A 23,064-nucleotide genomic window follows, 5' to 3' on the forward strand; every position below is an offset into this window, starting at 1 on the left:
TATATTTTAAGGTTGGGTAGCACGACTTTCCTTTTTCTGAAATACTGCCATATACATTGTCATGAGTATAACCTTAGTCAAGTTACATTGGCTAAATGAATAATCTTCTTAACATGTGGAACTAATTTTCTTAGGGTATTTTCCCCTCTCACTCTTTTTCCCCCCTCCCTCTTCTCTGATCCCGTGAAAAAGACGACAAATATCTGCCCGTTCTTGATTGCATTTTTGGCAGTTACTCAGTTTTCCGTAGTTTTCTCTCCTCGCAAATGCCTGAAGTTTTCCAGGGAAATACTTTTATAAGAATTGTGCTCTACTTTGACTCTCCAAGTAATGTTGCCCTTCTGAACAGGACTCTTGAAACGATCCCAAAGCCTTTTACCTCCCGCAGGCTAATGATAGTAGATTAGTTATAAATGCTAATCAAAATTAGGATCAAACCTGAATACCAGTTCTTCTGCTGTCCTCTGTGTTTCACAAAGCGTTCTGCACCAGTGCTGGCCACAGAGCGGGGAGCAGAGACGCGATTGGGCCAAGTCGGCACGTGGTGGAAGATAATGGTAACTTGATTTGTAAATAGTGAATTAGTAAGCAATCCTCATTAAGATAAACATTGGGAAAAGAGATGATGTTTTCCTGCTTCAAACCTTCTCAAATAGTGGGCAATGTATGCGCACATGGAGACGGGTGTATGAGCACGCCGCGATACGCATCTTGCAAACGCACGCGCGCTTGCATCTTGAGCGCCAGGAGGTTCTGGCACTTTGCTTATGGAAAAGCTGTGTCTGATAATGTGAGCTTTTACTCACAATTGATTTTTTTTTTCCCACAGTCTTCCTCATTCCAAGTAGTCTTGTGTAAATTTTATATGTAAAATAAGCAAAACTGATTAAAAGAAGCTGCCAAAGGAGTCCTTCAAACGATGACGTGCTTTACCAATGCTCCACCAACGTGGCTAATGGAGCCCAGACCAGCTTTGCCCATTAGCGACGTAGAGAGCTTCTCCAGGCAAAACGTGGATGGTGGGGGATGACCTGGGCCAGCACAGCAGAATCACAAGCTGTATGAGCCTTGGCATTTCCTCACTTTTTAATCGAAGATGCTGCTTGTGGTGCCTGACCCCCACCGAAGCTCAGCTTACAAGCTCTGCATCACGTTTCTCTTCGTCTGCCTGTCTGATAGAGATACCTGTTGCTGCTTGGCAAATAACGTCATGAAAAAAGGATTACTTAGTTAAACCCTTCCTGAAAACTTGTTCTTTTCTGAAACCTGCAGAAAGGGAAAGCTGTTCGCAGTGTGATGTTGGGATATTCCTTTTAGACGCGTAGCTGCCGCGTCTGTCCCTGGGCTGAGCAGGGTCTGTAATACCGGGCTGCTGCTGTCATCGCTCTCATCCAACCGCGTTTCCCTTTTGCTGTGTTTTCCCCCAATTTACTTTAGTTTCTTATATGTATATCGTGAATCCTTAGAGAAGAACACAAAACATGTCCTTGATCTCGTGGGAACTGACTATTTAATGTTTCTCGGTTTTAGAAAATGGTAACAAAACATAACGTGATATGGCTTCAGACACTGCAAAAATAAACCCCAGACAGAAGCCACAGGTTTCCCTCAAAACTATCTCATTCGGTGACTTTCTTCAGAAAAAGGATTTGTTATATGTTTGTTTGCTCACCACTTTTTAAAACATTAACTTTTAAAATAAGAAACAGACTCTGGTTAGTAGCTACTTGAAGTTTAAAAAGTATTGCAGCCCTGCTGAGCTAGTACTGCGTATATTTGACACGCATACATTTTGCTATTGCTGTTTTGTATACTTTCTTTACTATTACTGTTTTTTTTCATCCTGTCATTACCCAAATAAGACAGGCAACAGCAGTCTATGGCCTAAACCTGCTGAAAGTTGGTTTTTTTGGTGCCTTTTCTTGTGTTTTAAAATGTCTTGTAGCATAGCTGGTAAACCAGCTTTGACATATTTACAGCTCAGTGGCTATTTTACTAATCCATATTTGTTTTTCCTGATTCTCTTTGTCTCTAAAAATGTTATTTTTGTCAGTAGGGAGATGGATTCATATCGCGTCTGGCAAATAAAGGGATGTGCGAATGGTTGACTGCTCTGCGGAGCAGCCGGTGCTTGTATTTGGTTGGGGACCTTGGAGATTTGGGGGTGGTGGCTTTTTTTGTTTATTTTGATGCAGTGCTGACAGTCAAACTGGGGGCTTTTGAAGTATTTTCTCACTGCAGTGCGTTGCTGCTGAGTTTATTTTAATCTCGAGGAACTAAGGGAACAACCCAGCTAATGTTTTACTTTTTATGCTAAGCTTGGTTTAGCATTCTCTCCCAGATTTAAAACTGAGTTGCTTTCGGCTTCGAATTATGAGTAGAAGTCTCCTAAGCTTTGCTTTGGCACACCATGAAGCTAAACCAGAGCTACCCCTTATCTCTGGCTTGGTGGGAAACCTGACTCCATCCTACCCGGAGATGCGGATTTGGGTGCTGTGCCCATTCATCACTGTCAAACCCCACCTGTGGGAGGCATTAGACGACGGTGGCCCAAATCTTCCCCGTCCCAGCCCCGAGGACGCCTGCCCTTGGATCCTCTCAGCGCTTCCCGATTTATTTCGCTTATCAAATATTTGTCCTGTTGTTCAAAGCTAAAAGTGAGGCAGGCTGGTGGCACCGAAAGTCATTAAAGGATGTGTCTAGGTACCACAGAAGAATATTTTCTAGGAAGCTGCAAGTGAAGTTGTTTTCTTGGAAGCGCAAGTCTGTTGTACCCAGGCAGGTAATTAAAAAGCTTAGGCAAGCAAGAGTCGCTAATGAGTCGAAAATGTGTATTTGTAAAGGAAACCCCGGCTTTCTCGGGACTCCATCCAGGCTGTGGTCATCCTCTGCAGGCTCGTGGGGACATGTCGCTCGGCTCTCCTGAACTCTGCATGTCTCGGAGCTGTCGTGGATCGCCAGAAATCCTGCAGCGGTCCCTGCAGACGCCGTGATTTTCTCTTTCTAGGCTTCCGTTTGCGTAGCTCGGTGCGAGCGCTGCGTTCGATAAGGGAAGGGGAGGATTAAGAGCGTGAGTGATGTGCCGAGCATCATGCCGCAGGATGCGGGTGCTGCCGGCGGCGCGGGGGCCCCGGGGATGGCGCGGGGCTTTGTGCTCGGCCCCCGCCTGCCCCGCGGAGTTTAGATGTTGGGTGTAAAGCAGCAAGTGACAGATACAGCCAGCCGAGTGCCATTTCTTAATGGTGTGTTTGAAAACCGATGCTTTGTGGTAGAAATAGCTGAAGTGAATGAAGCAAGGTTTGCTTGCCGTGCTGGGTCAGCTGTGGCAGCACAAAGGAAAAGCTGTAACAAAATGCCGGTTTCTAAACCAAATCTTGACATTTAATTCTGAGTTTGGCTTGGGGAAAAAAAAATTGCTTTTGTTTCCGTTTATTTTTTTTTAAGAAAAAAAAAAAAAAAACAAACCACCAGCTGACTTTGTGGAAATCTGCTTGACGAAACCAAGCCGTTGGAGTAGCTAAAGCACGGCGTGCGCGGGCCGGTGGACTGTGGCACGCGCGGGGTCGGAGCGCGGCCGTGAAGCGGCTGTTCTCAGCCCAGTGCCTAAGAGAAGTGGTGGGCAGCGTGGTTTTGCCCTCTGCCATGTGCCACAAGAACAAAGCTGTTTTTAGAGATGTCGGGTTTAAAGGCATTTGAAGATTCCTGAGAAAATGAATCTTTTTCATGTAGTTGGCTGATGTTCAGCAAGAACCTGAGTATTTGTAAAGATTATAAGGAGCTTAAAATAGCCGATGATAGCAAAAAGACGGGTGACGAATGGAGAAAAATAAAGTAAAATGCTGTTTCAGGGCTGGAGGCGTTGGGCGCGGTGGCGGGGATGCAGATAGCTCCGTGTGCGGCGCGGCGTTGGGCGCGGTGGCGGGGATGCAGATAGCTCCGTGTGCGGCGCGGCGTTGGGCGCGGTGGCGGGGATGCAGATAGCTCCGTGTGCGGCGCGGCGTTGGGCGCGGTGGCGGGGATGCAGATAGCTCCGTGTGCGGCGTTGGGCGCGGTGGCGGGGATGCAGATAGCTCCGTGGCTGGTGCGGCGTTGGGCGCGGTGGCGGGGATGCAGATAGCTCCGTGTGCGGCGTTGGGCGCGGTGGCGGGGATGCAGATAGCTCCGTGTGCGGCGTTGGGCGCGGTGGCGGGGATGCAGATAGCTCCGTGGCTGGTGCGGCGTTGGGCGCGGTGGCGGGGATGCAGATAGCTCCGTGGCTGGTGCGGCGTTGGGCGCGGTGGCGGGGATGCAGATAGCTCCGTGGCTGGTGCGGCGTTGGGCGCGGTGGCGGGGATGCAGATAGCTCCGTGTGCGGCGCGGCGTTGGGCGCGGTGGCGGGGATGCAGATAGCTCCGTGTGCGGCGCGGCGTTGGGCGCGGTGGCGGGGATGCAGATAGCTCCGTGTGCGGCGCGGCGTTGGGCGCGGTGGCGGGGATGCAGATAGCTCCGTGTGCGGCGCGGCGTTGGGCGCGGTGGCGGGGATGCAGATAGCTCCGTGGCTGGTGCGGCGTTGGGCGCGGTGGCGGGGATGCAGATAGCTCTGTGTGCGGCGTTGGGCGCGGTGGCGGGGATGCAGATAGCTCCGTGGCTGGTGCGGCGTTGGGCGCGGTGGCGGGGATGCAGATAGCTCCGTGGCTGGTGCGGCGTTGGGCGCGGTGGCGGGGATGCAGATAGCTCCGTGGCTGGTGCGGCGTTGGGCGCGGTGGCGGGGATGCAGATAGCTCCGTGGCCGGCGCGGCGCCGGCGCGGCGGGGGGAAAGATCGGGGGCCAAAGCAGCGCGGCGGTCGCAACCTCTGCGCGTTGTGAGAGCGAGTGGTGATGGGCTGCGGCAAATAATCCCAGGCGAGCGTCTCATTAAACACGTGTGTAATTGTTCCTGTCGGAGTGAACCTCGCCTGCTGCCGTCTGCTAAGCAGATTCAATTAAACGATGAGGGGTGGGAAGAATAAGGTGCAGATGCTAATGCGCTGTGTAAACTACGACGGGCAAATGCTCCTAAATATACAGACTGTTTTTGTAAGTTTGGGGAGCTGACTTGGGTCTGTGAAGTTCCCTTAACTTGATTTGGAGGTTGCTGCTTAGCTCTGTTTTTCTACTTAAAGTTAGATCACTTTTTAAGTTAGTGACGTTGTAGCTTAAATACAACTGGGAGATGCTTTCGGCTTCGGGTGGAATTCTGCATAGGAGTTACTGAAGAGGGAGCGGATACCTGGAGTGACGGGTCTGCACCCAGGCAGGGGCCGAGCAGTTAACGCGCGGCGATGGCTCGCCTTTTCCTGGGAGGTTTCTCAGTCCTTATTTAGTTTTTACTCTTGGTTTAGGCTCAGTGTCTGTGATGGCAGTTTGACTAAGCGGCTCCTGCCACCCCCACCCTGACACGCGCAGAGCTGTCAATTAAAAAAGTACAAGACACTTCTTCTAATGTTTTCAAGAACTTGATAAAAGTATAAATCAAGCAACAATAGGTTAGAAACCTAGCCCAGTGGCGAAATAAATTCCCGCGGGTGCCGTGACTCTTACATGACCGTGTATGATGTTCTCTGGCGTTATTTTGAAAGTTCATAAACACGGCTACGTGTTAAAGGGGTGGAGGAAGGGGTCAGCTTCGTGTTAAGGACAGAAAGCTCCGTTCTCAGTAGCTGACAGTCTGTTTTCTTCTTGCTCCTTTTGATGTCTGGAGACTAAATGCTGCGTGGAGAGAAAAATTCGATTCATTTAAAACATTTTACATCAAAATGACATGCTTTAATGTATTTTCTTCTGATGTTTAAATTATCTTTTCATCTCATGAGGGGGAAAAAAAAAAAGCCAACATGTTTGTAGTTAAAGTACCCAAGCAGAACTTTAAACAAAGGTCTGGAAGAAGAGGAAGTCTCAATGTACGGGCAGCTTTTAAGAGTAGATGCCTTTTTTTTTTTTTTTTTTCCCCCCTCCCTTTCTTTCTCCCCCACCCCTTCTTAGCTCTCCAAGACTTGTAAACCAAGGAGATTTATTGCTGCCCTTCCAAATGCTTCTTTAGAATTAAGAGTTCAAATTTTTGAAATTCCTGAAGCCCTCAGGAGGGAGAGGGTAAGGGAAAGTGATGATCATAAGTGGAGCAGAGCACGCCAAAGGGTTTTTCCAGGCTGGTTTTGCCAGTTATAGCTGCATATAGCCTTACCAGGAGGAAATCGGCTAAACGTGCATCAAAAAAACTCTTGGACTTGTGAACCAATGATTACACTAGATTTGGATGAAATTTAGACTTCCTTAGTCATTGCCGTTGTTATTGCTAATAATTTGGAGAGTTGACTCTGTCTTATTATGTTGCTGTAAACATGAGTCTTAGTAATTTCACAACTATCACATCAGGGGAGGGACTCAGCAGGGTCTTTATGAATCGGTGTCCTTCGCCAGATGTGGCTGTGCCTCCAGATGTATTGCCATATGTTTGACTTAACGCTGACAGACGTGGAATCCACTCTGTCAGTGAAATCCCAGCTCCCCTTGAAGCTGGTCGAGAAAAATCCCATTGACTTTTTTTTTTTTTTTAATTTTTTTTATGCCTTCTCCACAATCTAGGAAGGGGTTCACCCTTCGTGTTCTTTGTGCTTAATATCACCGATTCTTCGTATACTTGAAGTAGTAAGATGTATTTCGCAGCAGTCCACTCTTCCCTACGTGATGCGCGGAAGCTCCCGTGGATGTCACACTGGGTGCGATGCTAAAATGCCCTCTTGGACCACCCTCTCCCCTGGAGCAGCCAGCGCAGCTCCTCTGCGACTCAGACGGGCTTATCCCCGTGCGGTTGTGGCAGGCACGAGTTTGGGCCGTGTTTTTGTAAAAAGTGCAGTGTGTTGCAAACACCCATGTTTGCAAGGAAGTGCCAGCATTTTAATAACGCTCTGCTTGGAAAATTATTTCAGCTTCTGTATTGGATATCTTGCTTTTGTAGAGGATGTTTGATGCACGGTGAGGACAGGAGAAAGTTAGAAGATCCGTCATAAAGTAGTGGACTTTTTTTTTTCCGTTTTCCAATGTGTAACGACCTAAATAACCTCAACGTATTACTATTATGTTCATTGATAATGAATAACCAACACTATTCTTGTTTTCCATGATGCTGTTTTCTCAAACCTCTGTTGCGTTACGCAGCCACCACGTGTTGCTGTTAAGACAGGTAGCAAAGGAATATTTTAGGGACACTTGTAGTGCAGGGCCTTGTAGTCCACTTTATGGTTGGACTTGGTGACCTTAAAGGTCTTTTCCAGCCTTAACGATTCTGTGATTCTATAGCTGTTCCAGCAGGGATGACCCCACTGTCCCCGAGGGGAAAGCTGCCCTTGGAAATGAGAAATCTTGAAAGAGAAACTTAGATGTATCAGGCAAATTTTTCAGGAATGCCACTAGCATAACCCAGAATCCTTCCAACCTTGTTTTTCAGTGTGGAAGCAGAATATTAAGGTGGTGTTGAGTGGTTTTTTTTTTTTCTTCATGTAACCACTGTAAGTAATTGGTGACGGCAGTGCAGCTCTCGCCTGCGGAGGCTCCGCGGATGGAGGGGCTCGAGTCCCGCTGGGAACAGACGGGAAGCCTTCCCAGGGGAGGACACAGCTCTCTCACTTCTTCCGATCTGTCCTTTTTTTGCCATTAGTGAGCCTGATTTGGTTGTGTTCAAAAGTGGGTCTCATTTTCTCCTTTCCAGATACCAAATATGTCTAAATTTGGCTCCCAGCTTCTTGAGCGTTAGTTGGAAACAACAAGTACTTTTAAAAATAGTTGTGTCGGGTTAAATGTTCAGCGCTAGAGAACAGGCATCGTTTGCGTGGACAGTAGCTTTCAAATGCGATATATTTTTTTTCAGCACCTTATGTTGGTTTGGTAAATTAATAGATGTTTTGCAAAAAACTATTACATGTTTGCCTTCAAAACCAAAACCAGCCTCTTCACGCAGGTCCCACAAAACAGGTATATGGAGACATGATTCCTCTTGAGTAGGCTTGGCAATAGACTCCCCAGGTGAAACAGTCCTTTTTCTCGCCCATATGCCTTTTGGAGCTGCTTTAATGTGATGCTCATGACAAAACGTCTCTTACATATCCTTTCTGATTTTTCTTGCAGAGGATATTCAACTCCTTTGTGTACACAGAGAAAATATCGAATGGAGAAAGTGAAGTTCAACAGGTGAGTCCAGAAGTCCCTTCCCACCTCCTACTGACCGCTGCAGCATTACAAAAGCAGAGTCAGCTTAGAAATTACAGTTCTGTCTGGATTTGTTGTGTCCGGCACATCAGATAACAATAAATAGAATAGAAAATAAATGGAGGGGGGTTATATGGGCTGATTATGTATTTGAGAGTTTTGCTTTGCCATGAAAAGGCTTTCCATCTGCTTTGTGTGGGTCTGTCCCTTAGAAACAAAAGAGCAGAGGCAGAGCTGGGGCCCTCATGTAGTATCTCACATTGATTGACTGGTTTTCATGTTGGAAGTGTCTCTTTTAAAATTGTTTTAGTTCAAAGCAAAAACACTAATATTGCGTATGAATGTGGAAATGGTATCAATTGCTTTATGTAAAGATGGGACTACAGCTTTATGTGTAACAGTTGTGGTTGAGGTTTTTTGTCATTTTGTGGAGGTTTTTCTTACGGGAACACATTTGAACATTTAACTCAAGTTTAACATTGAGATAATACATCTCAACACATGGGCTGTTTGCAGTTTAATACATGCATATATTTGGAAAATTAATTTTGGATCAATTTTAAAACAGAACAAATAGATCGCCTTTATTTCCTTAAAAAATTAAGGTACTAATTCTGTATGGTCACAACTACACCTTCGTGCTAAACACGATGAGTTTTGGGAGAAGAGGCAGCCGCAGCCTTGCATGGGCAGCCTGGGTGTCTGAACACCTTCCAGTTCGAGGATGGACTTGGTTGCACAACCTTCAGCCAGTAGCCTGGCCTTCCTAGACCCCTATCAAACCAGTTTTAATGTTCAGTAAAAAAGTGCCTCAAGAGCGGGGCTCTCCCCAGGGAAAAGGGAATTGCTCTTCAGCCTTGCAGGTAGCCTGACTTGTGCATGAGCTGCTGTTGCCGCTTTCCAGGCGCGTATCAGTACATTGCGTGCTCGTGTGCGTTAAAACCGGTCATGTAAAGCAAACAAATTAACACTCTAAGTTTTGTTTACTGTAAATAGCAAAATTCCCAGACATTTTTTTTTTCCCCCCACAAGGAAAAAATCAAAGCAGAGCTGGATCCAATGGGATTGTGAACCTCTGCACACTATTTAAACTTTGGGAGAGTTTGCATTGGAGAGCAGGGCTCAGCTTTTCTATTTCAGAAGTATGGTGGCTTTTGGTGGGATTCTGGTTAATGTAGGAACTAAATTAATTTGCAGAAAATGGCATAGTTCAGGAAAATTCCAACAACGTTGGATTTCTGTTAAACAAAAAGTCTTTTGTGTAGAAGCCTTGTCCCATACTGGTGTTAAATTGGAGTGTGTAACTATATTAACAGAAAACTCCGGTAAATATAAGAGTATGTTATTAGTGATCTCATATTTAAATTAGACTGTTAGATTGACATCGTCCAAATTTTATGATGAATCTTCTGTGAGTGCTACCATAAAAATGGTAAGTTTTATGTTTAGAAAAACAACAACAGAGTTCACCTTTGGTACTGCTTATGTCTATGTTAGATGTTTGTTTGGTGAAATACAGGTGGGTGTGGGAAACAACAGAAGAAACCAGAGCAACACCTTAATCCTGGTAAATTACACTAATTCTGGTATTAACGATTGCTTGACCCTGCAGATAATAGTGTCTCAACACTACTAATAGATGTTACACGTTACAGGAGGTTTTTCCTAGCTCTGGTTAGTTAGAAGACATTCAATGCAAGTTTGTCCTGGAGCTTGATTATTTTGTGGAAGTCTGTCCTACATATTGTTATTCCCTCAGTAAGTTTGCAGATGACACCAAGTTGGGTGGGAGTGTTGATCTGCTGGAGGGCAGGAGGGATCTGGACAGGCTGAATTGATGGTCAACTGTATGAGGTTCAACAAGGCCAAGTGCTGGGTCCTGCAGTTGGGTCACAACAACCCCATGCAACGCTACAGCCTTGGGGAGGGGTGGCTGGAGAGCTGCCCAGGGAAAAGGACCTTGGGGTGCTGGACGACAGCCGGCTGAACATGAGCCAGCAGTGTGCCCAGGTGGCCAAGAAGGCCAACAGCGTCCTGGCCTGTATCAGCACTAGTGTGGCCAGCAGGAGCAGGGCAGGGATTGTGCCCCTGGACTCGGCACTGGTGAGGCCGCACCTCGAATCCTGTGTTCAGTGTTGGGCCCCTCACTACAAGAAGGACACTGAGGTGCTGGAGCGTGTCCAGAGACTGGCAGCGGAGCTGGTGAGGGGTCTGGAGCACAAGTCTGATGAGGAGCGGCTGAGGGAACTGGGGGTGTTCAGTCTGGAGAAGAGGAGGCTGAGGGGAGCCCTCATCGCTGTCTACAACTACGTGAAAGGGGGGTGTGGTGAGGTGGGTGTTGGTCTCTTCTCCCAAGTAACCAGCAACAGGATGAGAGGAAATGGCCTCAAGTTGCGCCAGGGGAGGTTTAGATTAGATACTAGGAAAAATTTCTTCCCCGAGAGTGTCCAAGCATTGGAACAGGCTGCCCAGGGAGGTGGTGGAGTCACCATCTCTGGAAGTATTCAAAAAACGTGGGGACGTGATTTAGTGGGCATGGTGGTGTTGGGTTGACAGTTGGACTTGATGATCTTGAAGGTCTTTTCCAACCTTAGTGATTCTGTGATATTCCATTTGGCTGTAGAAACATTTCTGATGTTCAGTCATCGCAGTTGAGATCATTATCTGTAACACAAGAGTAAAAAAATATGGGGAGGGGTTAATAAGAAATAGGCCAGGAGGACATTCCCTCCTCCGTTTTTGAATCCACTGCCTGCCTTTGTTATGCCACGTTTCCCACTTTTCTTCTCAGGTGAATTGTGCAGAAGACTTTCCATACCCCTAATAATTATCTTTATTCTCTCCTGGGTTTGTTTGACTTCTGCTTTTTTTTTCCCCCTCTATTTTTTTCTTTTCTCTTTTTTTTTTTTGTTTTTTGTTTTTTAAGCAGTCACCAGTACGAATGTCATGACTTGAGGTGCACCAGATGTGCCATTAATGTTGTATTAGAACGCTTCAATTGTTTTTTTAAATCTCCTCTCTTCCAAGAACCCCCCCAAATTATTTTTCTTTTTTTGACAACCTCTAATTGGAGAACACATAATTAGGAAGAGGTTATATGGAACTGAATGTAGTGACATCCTGTTCTCTTCATGTACGTGATACCTTTTTTCCCCGGGAGGTCCAGATACATACGGCTGTGTATTTGAGTAGTTTATTTTGTATAATTGTTACTAATATATACAATTTTGATGTGTGTTCCAATTACTAATTTGGGCATACTTGGTTTTTTTTTTTTTGTGTTGATGTATCAGTGAAGTATTGTAAATAAAAGAAAATAAAAAATTGGATGCCCAAATTACGATCCCATAGAAGAAATCTGCTGCTTGGAAAGGCGTCATGCTGTTGGCGGTGCTAGGTGGTTGGTTTAGGTGGTTCCCAAGGTCAGCTGTGCACGAACGGTGATGGTTCATCGGTGCGGACAGGAGATGCGTGCCGCGCTCGGCGTGATGCTGGAGCCCACCGCCCACCCTCGGGAGGCTTTGGCTTCCCTCTGAGCATGCACAGGTGGGTGCCTGCATGCAAAGGGACCACAAAAGGGTAATTGTCACCCGAGTTTAAAAGTTTAACTCTGAAACCATCCCGACATCTTAAAAGAAGAGTTTGCTGGCTTTGACGTCGCACTAGGGTAGGGTTTTTCTCTAGTATTTCTGGGTGGTCTGCACACCACGAAAGGGCCATGTGGGCTAGATTGTACGTATCAGATGGCTTTTGAAAGCCAAAAGTGTTTTTGGGAAACGAAGAAACTGGATTAAAACTTCTTTGAAGTCTCGACTATCGATTCTCCACTTAGGAAAAGACACCGCTTGTTTCCCAGCCGCAGATGTACGTATTCACCCTAAGTAGATATAAATAACTGTCTAAACACTGTAGGTAGTGTGATGAATTCGGAGCTGTCAGAGGAGAAAAACGAGGCCCCGGTGAAGCATAATTACTGTGGTTAAAAGCTCAACAGTGGAGCGGATAGAAGAATAATTGAGCACTTCTGTTTCATTAATAACCAGGTCTTTTAGCCCTAATGAATCACAAGCGATATAACCGGAGTTTTATGAGTAAAAGTAGTACATTGAATGGGGTCGTCTTGAGCAAATGCAAACAAATGTAAGCAAATTAAATCCCCTGTCGCTCATTCCTGGTTTTGTCATTCATTAACATTTTCCTAGCAACTGATACCCCAAAGGCAATTAATTACAGTTTTATGTCAGCTGGGATTTTTTTCTGGCAGACCACTGAATTGTTGTGGGGGGTGTTTTTTTCTGTTTGGGTTTTTTTTTTTTATACCAAACTGTGTAAATAATGACTTTCAGTTTGTTGAGAAAGTGAAAAACTACAGCTGTTGGCCTTCAGGCCTATTTAATACACTTGGCTTTCTTCATGCCACACAAGGAGGGGTTTACCTTTTGACGTTAAACTGCTTACACTTTTAAGGTCTACAGTTACAGAATTACTATTGTACGTAACAGATAAAACCCTTTTTGCTTTGAATAGGTTATGAAAAATTGGATGGCGATTGCCAAAAATAACTTGGATTCCTTTCCTGTAAGTTATTTCAATGTCAGAGAACTTGCATGCGATATGAAAACTTGCATGCGATACGAAAACGTAGTGGTGTGAACTAGCGATATAAATAAAGTTTATAATATAGTTTTATTAGGGGAAAATCTAGATTAGCCGTTTTCAAGGAAGTCAGCATGTGTTCAGCGTCCTGCCAGCCATCTGGTTCCTGCGGTGCGGGGAGTACGAAACTGGGCTCCAAGGTGGAGAGAGGACGGTGACGCAGTCTTGAGCAGGCGCGTATTTACCGCTTCGCGCTGAGAAGTCTTGCTGCGTTGGACTCGGGCGGAGGAGTTGGAGCACAGCAGCAACGACACCTCTGCAGAGAGAAGTTCATAGTCGTTTCTTCTAGTTCTGTCTGTCCGTGCATCCCGGGGAAAGAAGCAGTAGCAAATAACGTAATGAAATCGGTCGAGGTGGTCAGTTGTAAATGTGTGTATGCCAGCTGAAAACCGCCTCGCTGGATGAAAAGCGCCTCGCTGGAGTATTCCTGGGATTATTCACTCCTGTGTGAAGGCTGGGAAGGGCGGGGACAGAGGGAGGATTTTAACTTAGAGTAAGTGACTGCAGAAGGAGTGCGATACAGCTTTTGTCATTAGGTTTTGCCTCGTTTAATGTGTCCTTGTCTCCATGTAACTCCTGTGTTTAGAGCTAGAAAACTGTCATTCCTTTTCGTTCTAGCTCATTCAGAGTGTAATTATCATCCATAAAAATAGCAATAATAATAACCTAGAGAATCAGTTCTGTATGACTCTGCTAGGATCTGCTAAGTAATTGAAGGAAGTTAGTTGGGAGGTTCAGGAACAGAACTGTGAGGTAAAACACTTGTTTTTACAGGTATGCAATTTTGTTTCTAATAGAACCAGGTTACCAAAAGTATATTTTTGAGAAATGGTATAAAAAGATTTCAGCTTTCAGGGATTTTTTTTTTTTTTTTTTAATGAATTGGGATTGAGTAGATTGTCTGCCACAAAAATGTCTTTTGGAGTAACACAAAGCATTCTGCTTGCAATAGTATATATTTTTAATTCAGAAATGCTTATATTTCAGAGTTATAAAAGCTAAGACTTGATGATCTTAAGGGTCTTTTCCAACGTAAATGATTCTACGATTCTAAATCAAATGGTTAAAAAAAAAATCAAACATCAAATGATAGGTTGCCTAATCTAAAGTGAAACTTCCATTTTTTTTTTTTAATTTTTTTAAGCTTTGCTACAAAGAGCACCGGCACATACTTGTTGTCAATCTGCTAGAGAACTTTTTATCTGAATTTGGGCATTTTTTTTCCCCATGCCTGACTACAAACTACAAGATCTGCTCTTCAGGGTTTTGCTTTGCATTGCTCTTATACTCCCAATGGACACAAATTCTTTCATACATGGATTTTGCTGTCATACTTGGGCAAGTTCAGTGAAGTGTGTGTTATTCATTGGAGTTGGAATAATTAAAAATTTTGCAAAAATTTTGCTTAATCCAGCTGCTGAGGATTTTTCACCCTGGCAGGACTCTCATTTTTGGAGATGCTTTTAGGTGTCTGTATGAGCGAAGGGCACGTGTTTGTTTGTTTGCGAAGGGTTCTTCTCTGATGACTATTATAGAAGTAATGTTTATAGACAACATCAGCTTTAGTTCTGATAATACGGTAAAGGATGGAAGTTGTGCCCTCTAAATTGAATTGGACACGGGCGCTCACTGAATTTGGGAGAGCCCTCTCTAAAGATCAAATAGCTGTTTTGCAAACTCTGTTGACTTTGTGGCACATGGAGAGCAATAGATGAAGGTGAGTAAAGGTCCCAGGTGGTATTATTGCGGTGGATTTCTTTCACTGGAGCCTTAGGCTGTTGGGCTGCTGTCATCTTCTGGGTTTCCGTGCAGAGCCATGACCATTCCTTGTTCTTCCTTGTTTCTCTTTTGATTTGTGTTCTATTAGTTTTGGGGTTTTTAATAAGCTGTGGTGCGGGACACAGCTATCTCTACCGTGTTTTCTTCTCTACGCCTTCCTTGCTAAGGCCAGCGTCACGTCAGACACCAGCTACGCACAAGATGTTCTCTGTGTCTTCAGGGAATGTATTTGTTAAAAAAATACTTAATGGTGTGTGAGTTTAAGGAGCTTCTTTGCAGTTGCGCTAATGAAAGGACTCCTCATCACTTGATTTCTTTTACTGAATTTCTTTTTAACCAAAATGGGATGACTTTCTGAAAGTAACCTATGCTTCAGTCTGGAAGGACCGGCTTGCTGCAGAAACACTTGTGCCAGTGAAGGGACAGGGGCCATCAAAAGCCCGCCTGGCTTTACAGCGCCAGTACCTGTGAGACAGATGAAGACATTTGCTCCCTCTGTCACCAAACTAGAAGAAAGTGTCTCCCCCGTGGCGGGAGGAAGAATGTTTTTGGCTGCCGTCCTGCTGCCTCGCCATGTCGCACGTCGGCCGTCGACGCCCACGGCTGACAGCTTTGGCAGTCACATGGATCTGGCGCCAGCCTCCTGCAAAAACAGCACGGCAGCTTCGGAGAAACGGGACGTCGTCCTCCTGAGCAATGTTCTTGGTAGAACCAGGGTCCCAACGTGTCTGCCCCCGGTGCTGCTCTGCCCGCTCAGGTTTTGTAGAAGCGGTAAGAGAAACCTCGGCGCTTGCCGTAATTGCTCTCCTCTTGGCCGGCGAGGTTCAGGGTGGTACGTCCTAGCTGGCATGTTGGCGTGCTGTGCTGTAGGTTGGGTAGGATTTTTTTGTTTGTTTTCGGACTGGACAAAGAGCTTTTGAACTCTTTTGAGAGGAATTGTATCAGTGTGCTGCAAAATCTAGATTTCGCTGTTGAGCATGACATCTCCCTGGTTACGAAAACTGATACGCTCGCACAGTGTTGAATTTTGCGTTGATTAATTGTGAGGCTCATGATAAAAGGTGATGCATACTGTGTTTAACGTATTTCCAGAATGACTTTCAGGAATAGTGGCCCTTTCTCTAGGTTTTGTTGCGCACAGCGTTTGACATCTTCCTTGCAGTAAGTCTTGGGAAGCATGGCCAAAGCCACTGGCCAGCGGAAAGCCTCAAATGGGTGCTGGTCTCTCTCTGCAGAAACGCACGTTGGAAAGTAGTTTCCTGCAGTCCCGCTCAAGGGTATGTTTTCAGTGTCATCCGGAGGAGTGGGAATGGTTTGAATCTGTTTAAAGCAGAGGTGGTGATTCTATGATCCTTTCTCGAGCCACATCCCTGCTGACCTCTGTGTTCTTCTGTGTTTGTACAGAAGCAGTGGTTTCTTCAAGACCCAAACACGTTAGGCATAAATACGTTAAAAAATTTCTCGAATACGAATCTGTGGATGCACAGTAGTGTTAAGTTGTGATACAGCAGGAGTGCCTGGTGGATGTTGGAGAGAGGTACTTTTGTTCTGTTGCAGGTTCTTCTGGTTCACAGAAGGAATTTAAAAATAAAAATACTAACTGAACTCTTCAGTGTGTAGGCAATACTTTTTGAGGAGCCCGGCGGTATGAAATCTCTGGCTGTGAGTCCATTATGGCATCCATGCCTGTCGATCTCATTGATACATATTTTATATACAGTCTTGAAAACATTAAAAATACCTTGGCTTTCAAGAGACAGCCAGAAATAAAACCTAACCTTGGAGCTCTGCTTTCCCTCAGTGCTCCTTGAAAAGGGAAGACTTCAGAGCTGTGGAGCTTTGAGGGGAACGAAGCTTTAAAAAAAGCTCGAGGGAACTATGCAAATGAGGAACATGTCTCTGGGAAAATTAGAGAAACTCACTGATGTTGTGATGAAAGGTTGTCAGTGGAGATGGTGACAAATGAAGTGCATTACCCATGGGTGCTGCGGTAATAGAAACAGGTGTTACCGTCCAACCTGTCTGCAAACTGAAATGCTTTGGTCGCATGCCAGCTGCCAAAAAAACATAAAGTAAAAAAAAATAGAGCTAATGGCTGCATTGTTTGGAGCAAGCACTCATTTCTTACTATTTGGTTTCTTAAAATTAAGGAGCAAATACAGAAATATGAAAAAAGATGAGAGCAATGCCAAGCAAAGCATCTGCCCCCCCGCCCTTTTTTGTTTTTAAAATGAGGTGAAGAGCACTTTGAGGATTGACCTGAGGATAATAGCATTTTATGTCAATCTCAAGGTATCCAGTTTTATTTTAGTCTCCATTAAACTGAGTGAATTTGAGAATTTGTGTGGGAGCAGGAAATGTCTGTCACACTTGGTATCTACCTAAGGGTATACCCGAGCGTGGGGTGTCAGCTATCTGCCCGTTTTATGTGCCTAATTGGGGACACAATTTTCCATTTTGCCTTAAAAATGTTTTAAACAATTATGTTAGGATGGTTTCATGGTTCAGTGCTCTGTCCTTTAATTATTTGGCATCTCTTTCTTTCTGTACCTTTGAGGTTCTGTAACCAGTGTGGTGTGGGTCTTGCATCCATCAGTATGCAACAGCTATTCAGCTCTGGGCAGGTTTAAAAAAGCAGGGTATGTGTCGGAAGAAATAGTGATCTTTTGGTTAAAGGTTTTAGGTTTTTATTTAGAAAAACGAGAAGCTGATTTAAGCCCGCAGCTTTGATTCTGACAGGCTGTAGCGACTGAGCGCATCACTTTGCAAACTGAATAATGTTTCCGAGCTAATGATGTGAGTGTGCATGCATGCATGGACACGCAAGGCATAGATGAGGAGCTAGGAAGTATGTATTATTTTTGCTGTTGTTTTAATCCCTGAGAGCTGGAATGCCTGTTCACTGTCATGGATTTTTGTGCTCCGGTGAAGCCCAACTATGGAAGAAAAATTAAGTTAGTTTTGTTAGGCTTCATCTGGATTATACTTCTCAATTTGATGAATTAAAACGATTTGGTTTTAGTAATTTTTCAGCTGATTGGTGTGTTACCCTTAGGTTCTTAACGTGGTTTATGCGTTGTAATAAATTTTCGATGGAAAATTGCTTTTGGATCGTCTTGCCATTGGTGACTTTTTTGAGTTAGCTGTTTTTAAAGTGGTTTTGATTGTTGGGAGTATTCTTTTGCTATCAGAGGGCAGTGTTTTCAGGGTTCTTCAGGTTAGACAAACCCAGTTCTTCCAACCGTGCTTATGTCCATGGGCAGGGAGTAGATGTCTGTGTATCTCAGGGAGCCTTCATGTCCCTTGTTGCTGACATGCACTTGACTGTCTGCCCCAACTGAGGTGTTAAATCTCATTTAATAAAAGTCACGTAACAACTTGGAGCCATTCAGAGGTTTTTCAATGGGAGATACAGTTTAGGTACTAAGCATTTGCTTTTTATCAGCGTCCGAGGTATGGGCTCTTCTGAAAAACAGATTTGTCAGATCTTCAGACTCTCTGCAGCACGGTTCAAATTCAAAGGCAGTGGGTGCTTTTATCGTTCAACCTGGAAGGTGAAAACTCATCCATACTGAAAAGTCATCTTGTACAGCATTCATTGATCAGAGAAAAGTGGTGATTCCAAGCAAGAGTCCTTTTGCTCTGATGCTCCATGTTAGTTTTGTTATTGCTAATGATGGTTGTGTGGTCCTTTTTTTCAGCAAACTTTCTCTCCCCATTTCAGGTAGGGGGATCAAGAAAGAAGTGTATAGGTTCAAGTATCTGGTTTACATAGTGCTTAAGCACAGGTATTTCATTTACCCAGACTGAGAGGGGAGCTTTGTAACCATGAAACTTGAACGCTTCAATTTGGCTTGTGTGTATTTGAGACCCTCCAAAAGAATACGCTTCTCAAGGACACATCCGACGAGTACAGTTGGACAAAAACCAAGTTTACCGGAAAACAGAAAAGGAACTACCCAGCAGCTTATTATCTAACAACTGGGAGCAATTTAATAGTGTTGGATGCCTAACATGGAGGAGACCATTAGTAGTCCTCTGGTGCCTTGGCAATAAATCATTCTACAAAACTAATTAGCTATAATTCTGCAAGTCGTTTGAGCAAGGTCCTATTAAAACCTGTGCTCCTAGGAGACCTGTTGTTGAGCTGCAGCATTTTCTGGGAACAATGGAGGCAAAGGCATTGCTGTTATCAGTGTGGGCCTCGTTATTCGCATAACGAAGTAAATCATGATGAAATGTCCTGTTAATAATAGTTAGGAAAGACATTGCCAGTCTGGGGGATCTGGAACAACCGACTGTGTTTCTCAGCGCACAAATGTAGCGGCACCGTTAAATCATCCCTATAGAGTTTGAGGTGTACAGGGAGCAGGAGAGATGAGTGTTATGAATTCACGACCTAATTTAAGCTCTGAAGAAAGTTTGCAGAAATGCAAAATGCAGTATTTCGGAGCGTTCAACGCCGCAGTGGATTGCTTAGAGATTGTTCTCTTTCATTTAGGAAGCATTTGGCCAACGATTAAGTGTAATAGATACGCTGGTGTGAAAAGGATACCGAATGTGCCAGAGCACATTTTCTACGTGCCTCATCCGTTTCATTAATTTCTTCCTTCGAATGAAAGACCAGGAGCAAAAGTCTCAGTAAATGTTTCTTGTAAAACCTGATGCTTCCTGGTAACTGTGTTTACTGTCACGTTTGCTCAAATAAGAGCCACAAATTTTTCCCTTCCAATTTTTCCCTGCAGAGTCATTAGCCAGGCTCGTTGTGAAGGGCCTAACGAAGCTCTTACCGACAGCACGGGAGCTTCAGTAGGCCTGCGGCACGTCCCAGCGGGCTGCGCCCGTGCTCACACCGTCTGCCTTCGGACCGCTTTGACTCTGCCTGGCACGGAGAGAGCGCGGGGCATAACTGTAGCCTCGAGCTGCACACCCGCATGGCCTGATACGGAGCTCAGAAGTACTTGTTTGCAAAAATTGCTTGACTTGATTTTTTTTTTTTTAAAGAAACATTTCTAGAGAAGAGCTAAAGTACCTGATTTGCTGTTTCTAAAGTTAGGTACTCTAATTATTTTTTTTATATATATTATTTTTTTTTTTTTTTTTAAGGCCTGAGGATTGCTGGGGAGGGATGACAATCTGTTTTCACTTTCTGAAAGGAGAGAAATGCCATCATCTGCTCTTACAAGTAATAGCGTAACCTCTAAACCTTGCCCTGATTAATAAGTGACTGCCTTCATCAGAGGGACCTTTGACAACAACAGGCTTGTGGAAGAATTTCACCTGTGTGAGATGGTTGTCATTATTTCCTTTCTGTTATAATATAATGTCAATTACAGATTTTTCATTTTGTTGCTGTTTGAAGTCTGTAGTTAAACCGTTGTAGCTTATGACGAGCCACGGTGAGCTGCTAGATCGATAAAGCAAATCACTGGGAAGACGCTCAGCTAGAGCCTGGAACCCCCAGGAAAGCAGCAGGAGGTACAAAGGAAAAAGCAAGAACTGGGAGGGCTTGTTTTGCCCAAATTGCAACGAGAACTACATGAAAGGAGCTGTGGAATACTTCTGTGCAGATCCACCTGACCGAGGAGGCTGTTGCTGAACAGAGAGGGATGCACGGCAGTATTCAGGGCTGCCTGGATCCTCAGCTTGTTCCCTTAGTAGATTCAGTGCACTTGGCTGTTTGCTCCTGAAGCAGTGAGAGATTTCTCTGTAGGTGAGACCTGCTGTAATACCGTCACTTGGACTTTCTTTAGGTGTCCATTTATGGAGCTTCTTTAGATTGACTTGTGGCCTGCTTATTTTAGCCTCCATCGTGTCCTTGTCAGGCCTTGCAAGGGCATCACATTGGAGAGCTTCCGTGGTAAGCCAGTAGCACAGGCAGAGTCACAGCCAGGTGTCTGGCCTTAATCAGGCGGAGGTTCAATGTGATGGAAATTTTGCTTTTTATTCATGCGAAACTGAATCTTCACGTACCCAGTGCTAGAATAAGATAAAAATCTCAGTTTCTACCTTATCGACCTGCTTTCTGTGGCCAATATTACTAGTGACTTGACTTTGCAGTGGCTTAAGCCACCAAAATAGAAATACAATGAGCAAAGCTTACAACTATTATCTTTAACGTATGCAGTTTTTACTTTCCATTCAGGTTTGTTAATAAGGAACGTGGTGATATAGACAAACTGACTTAATTGTCATCTTTCTTCTTATTTACTTTTCAGTTGGCAAAAAAAATTCGTGAGAAGTTTAACCGTTACTTGGATGTTGTGAATCGTAACAAGCAAGTAGTGGAAGCATCATATACTGCTCATCTCACGTCGCCCTTGACTGCGATCCAAGACTGCTGTACTATTCCACCATCTATGATGGAGTAAGTATTAAATTCTGAAATTACTTACGCTGTCATTTAATATGTGAAGAAGAAAAAAGACAAAAGTGTTTCTTTGCAAAACAACCTTTACTTTCTGCCACTGTTGGTAACTCTGAAAAAGGGAAGAAGACAGTACTACAGAGGTGCTCCTTATTTTGTCCTCATATTTGTTTACTTTTCTACTACACACATGTTTAATGAGGAGCTCTAAACAAGGACCAGGACTCAGCACAGATGGGCTGTAAAATGGAAGAAAAAGGAAAAAAGTTTGTTCAAGCCTTAACTGCACGGAATAATCTTTTATACAAAATGAGTCTGTCTATATCCAAGATACCATTTTTGCATTGAGACATTGCTTACCCTGAATAACTCTTTTGAAGCTGGTCATGGGACTTTTTTTTTTCCCTCCCTCTTTGAAGTGCAGTAGCCAAAATCACGAGTTAGTACATCACATGCTAAAAATATTGCATTGCAGTTTAATCAAGTTGACGTGCTGCTGTTTGATACACAGATTTACAGAAATTGAGTACACTGCTTGGAAACTGAAATTGTTCATTTTCCATTTGTTTTGTTTCTGAATACAGGAGTTTGAGTAGTCTAAATCCGATCTTACTGTCTTTAATTGTGTTGTATTATGCTGTGTATTTGCAGAAACTTCTTTGGGTTTCCTAATTGTAGGAAGGTGTGATAAAAGGTCTTGATTTTTCCAATAACAATGTCATAATTTCTTTTAAACAGTCAACATTTTAAACACTTCCATATGTGCTAGAGAAGAACAAGAGTAACTTTCTCTCAGTTTGTTGTACAATGCAAACCTTGATTACAGAGTGTATTTTCATTGTTTACATCTCAGTCCGATTTAAAAACATTTTAGAGAGAGGAAGGTAAATTGGGTGATAAATGTTAAAAACATTTTCTGCAATCTAACTGTAAGACTGCTCTTCTACTGATGAAAGTGTTATTTCATCTTTTCTGAAGTATGGCATTAACCTTTGTTTATATAAAGATTTAAAATATGCGCTGCGTTCAAATATGTGGCATGAATCTGTGTCTGGAGGGAAAGGCTTCTTGGTTTTTTGTGTGTATTTTGACTGGCATGAAAGTAGGAAATCTTGATAGGGTTAAGCCTTAGGCGACTCCAAAGAAAGGGATACCTTGCTGTTGGGTTGTGCGTAGATGTAATGGTCTTAGTGCAGTTCTTACTGGACAAGGTACCTGCGCAACATGCTGACACATCTGGTGCTCAATGGCCAGACTGTTGGCAGCCTTAGTAGAAAGGTCAAGAAACAGTTGAGGATGAAAACCTTTCTGCCCTCTGATCTCTTGGTGCAAGAACTGCCAGCCAGCAGTAACACCTTCCAGGCAAGAGGTGAAGAGAAGGAAGAACGAGGAGATTTATAACCCCCTTGTCAGTGCGTAATTTTTCCTTAAAAAAAAAAAAAAAAAAGAGGTCTGCTGTTAATCTGGAAACTTTCATTAATTTCTTTTCACTTTGTCCTCCAAAATTACTTAGCTTGGAAGTCCTTTAGAAATTTCCTTACCCATGATAGACTTGCATAAGGATTCTTCATTAATTTCTTTTCACTTTGTCCTCCAAAATTACTTAGCTTGGAAGTCCTTTAGAAATTTCCTTACCCATGATAGACTTGCATAAGGATTCTTCATAATAAGTGGTTTAAAAAACGAACCAGAGGTCACGGCTGGCAAAGCAGAGAGGTGAATTTTCAATTTGCAGAGCTCCTCATTCAGGCTGTACAATATGATTCTCGTTATTTAGTTACTTGGCTTGATAATATTAAATCTGCTGAAGTGGTTACCAGACCAGTCTATCAATCTGCAGGACCTTCCAGACAGCGCTTCGGCAAGAACTGGTCGAGTATTTATGGTTGAAGAACGGTGGTTTATCAGACCACTGGGAATATACCCACTGCCGTCTTTAGGAAACTGTCTGCAAGTCATACAAAGAAAGAGTGTAAACACATGTTTTTCTTGTGAAACTTAACTTCAGACTTATTATTGGAGCTATGCTTTTTTAATTGCC

General features: G+C 44.0%; 1 protein-coding gene across 1 annotated transcript in view; it reads left to right on the forward strand.

Annotated features, from left to right (window-relative positions):
• Positions 1-23,064, forward strand: part of CACHD1 (cache domain containing 1) — a gene marked incomplete at both ends in the record, with an annotated part of 113,233 nt that overhangs the window by 32,039 nt on the left and 58,130 nt on the right. Inside the window, 2 exons of the mRNA XM_082002636.1 lie at positions 8,141-8,203; positions 20,875-21,023. Coding sequence (XP_081858762.1) covers positions 8,141-8,203; positions 20,875-21,023 — 212 coding nt within the window. The remainder of the gene's footprint in view (positions 1-8,140; positions 8,204-20,874; positions 21,024-23,064) is intronic.

The sequence above is a fragment of the Phaethon aethereus genome (assembly GCF_964289735.1).
Source record: "Phaethon aethereus genome assembly, chromosome: 8".
Classification (NCBI taxonomy): Eukaryota; Metazoa; Chordata; class Aves; order Phaethontiformes; family Phaethontidae; genus Phaethon; species Phaethon aethereus.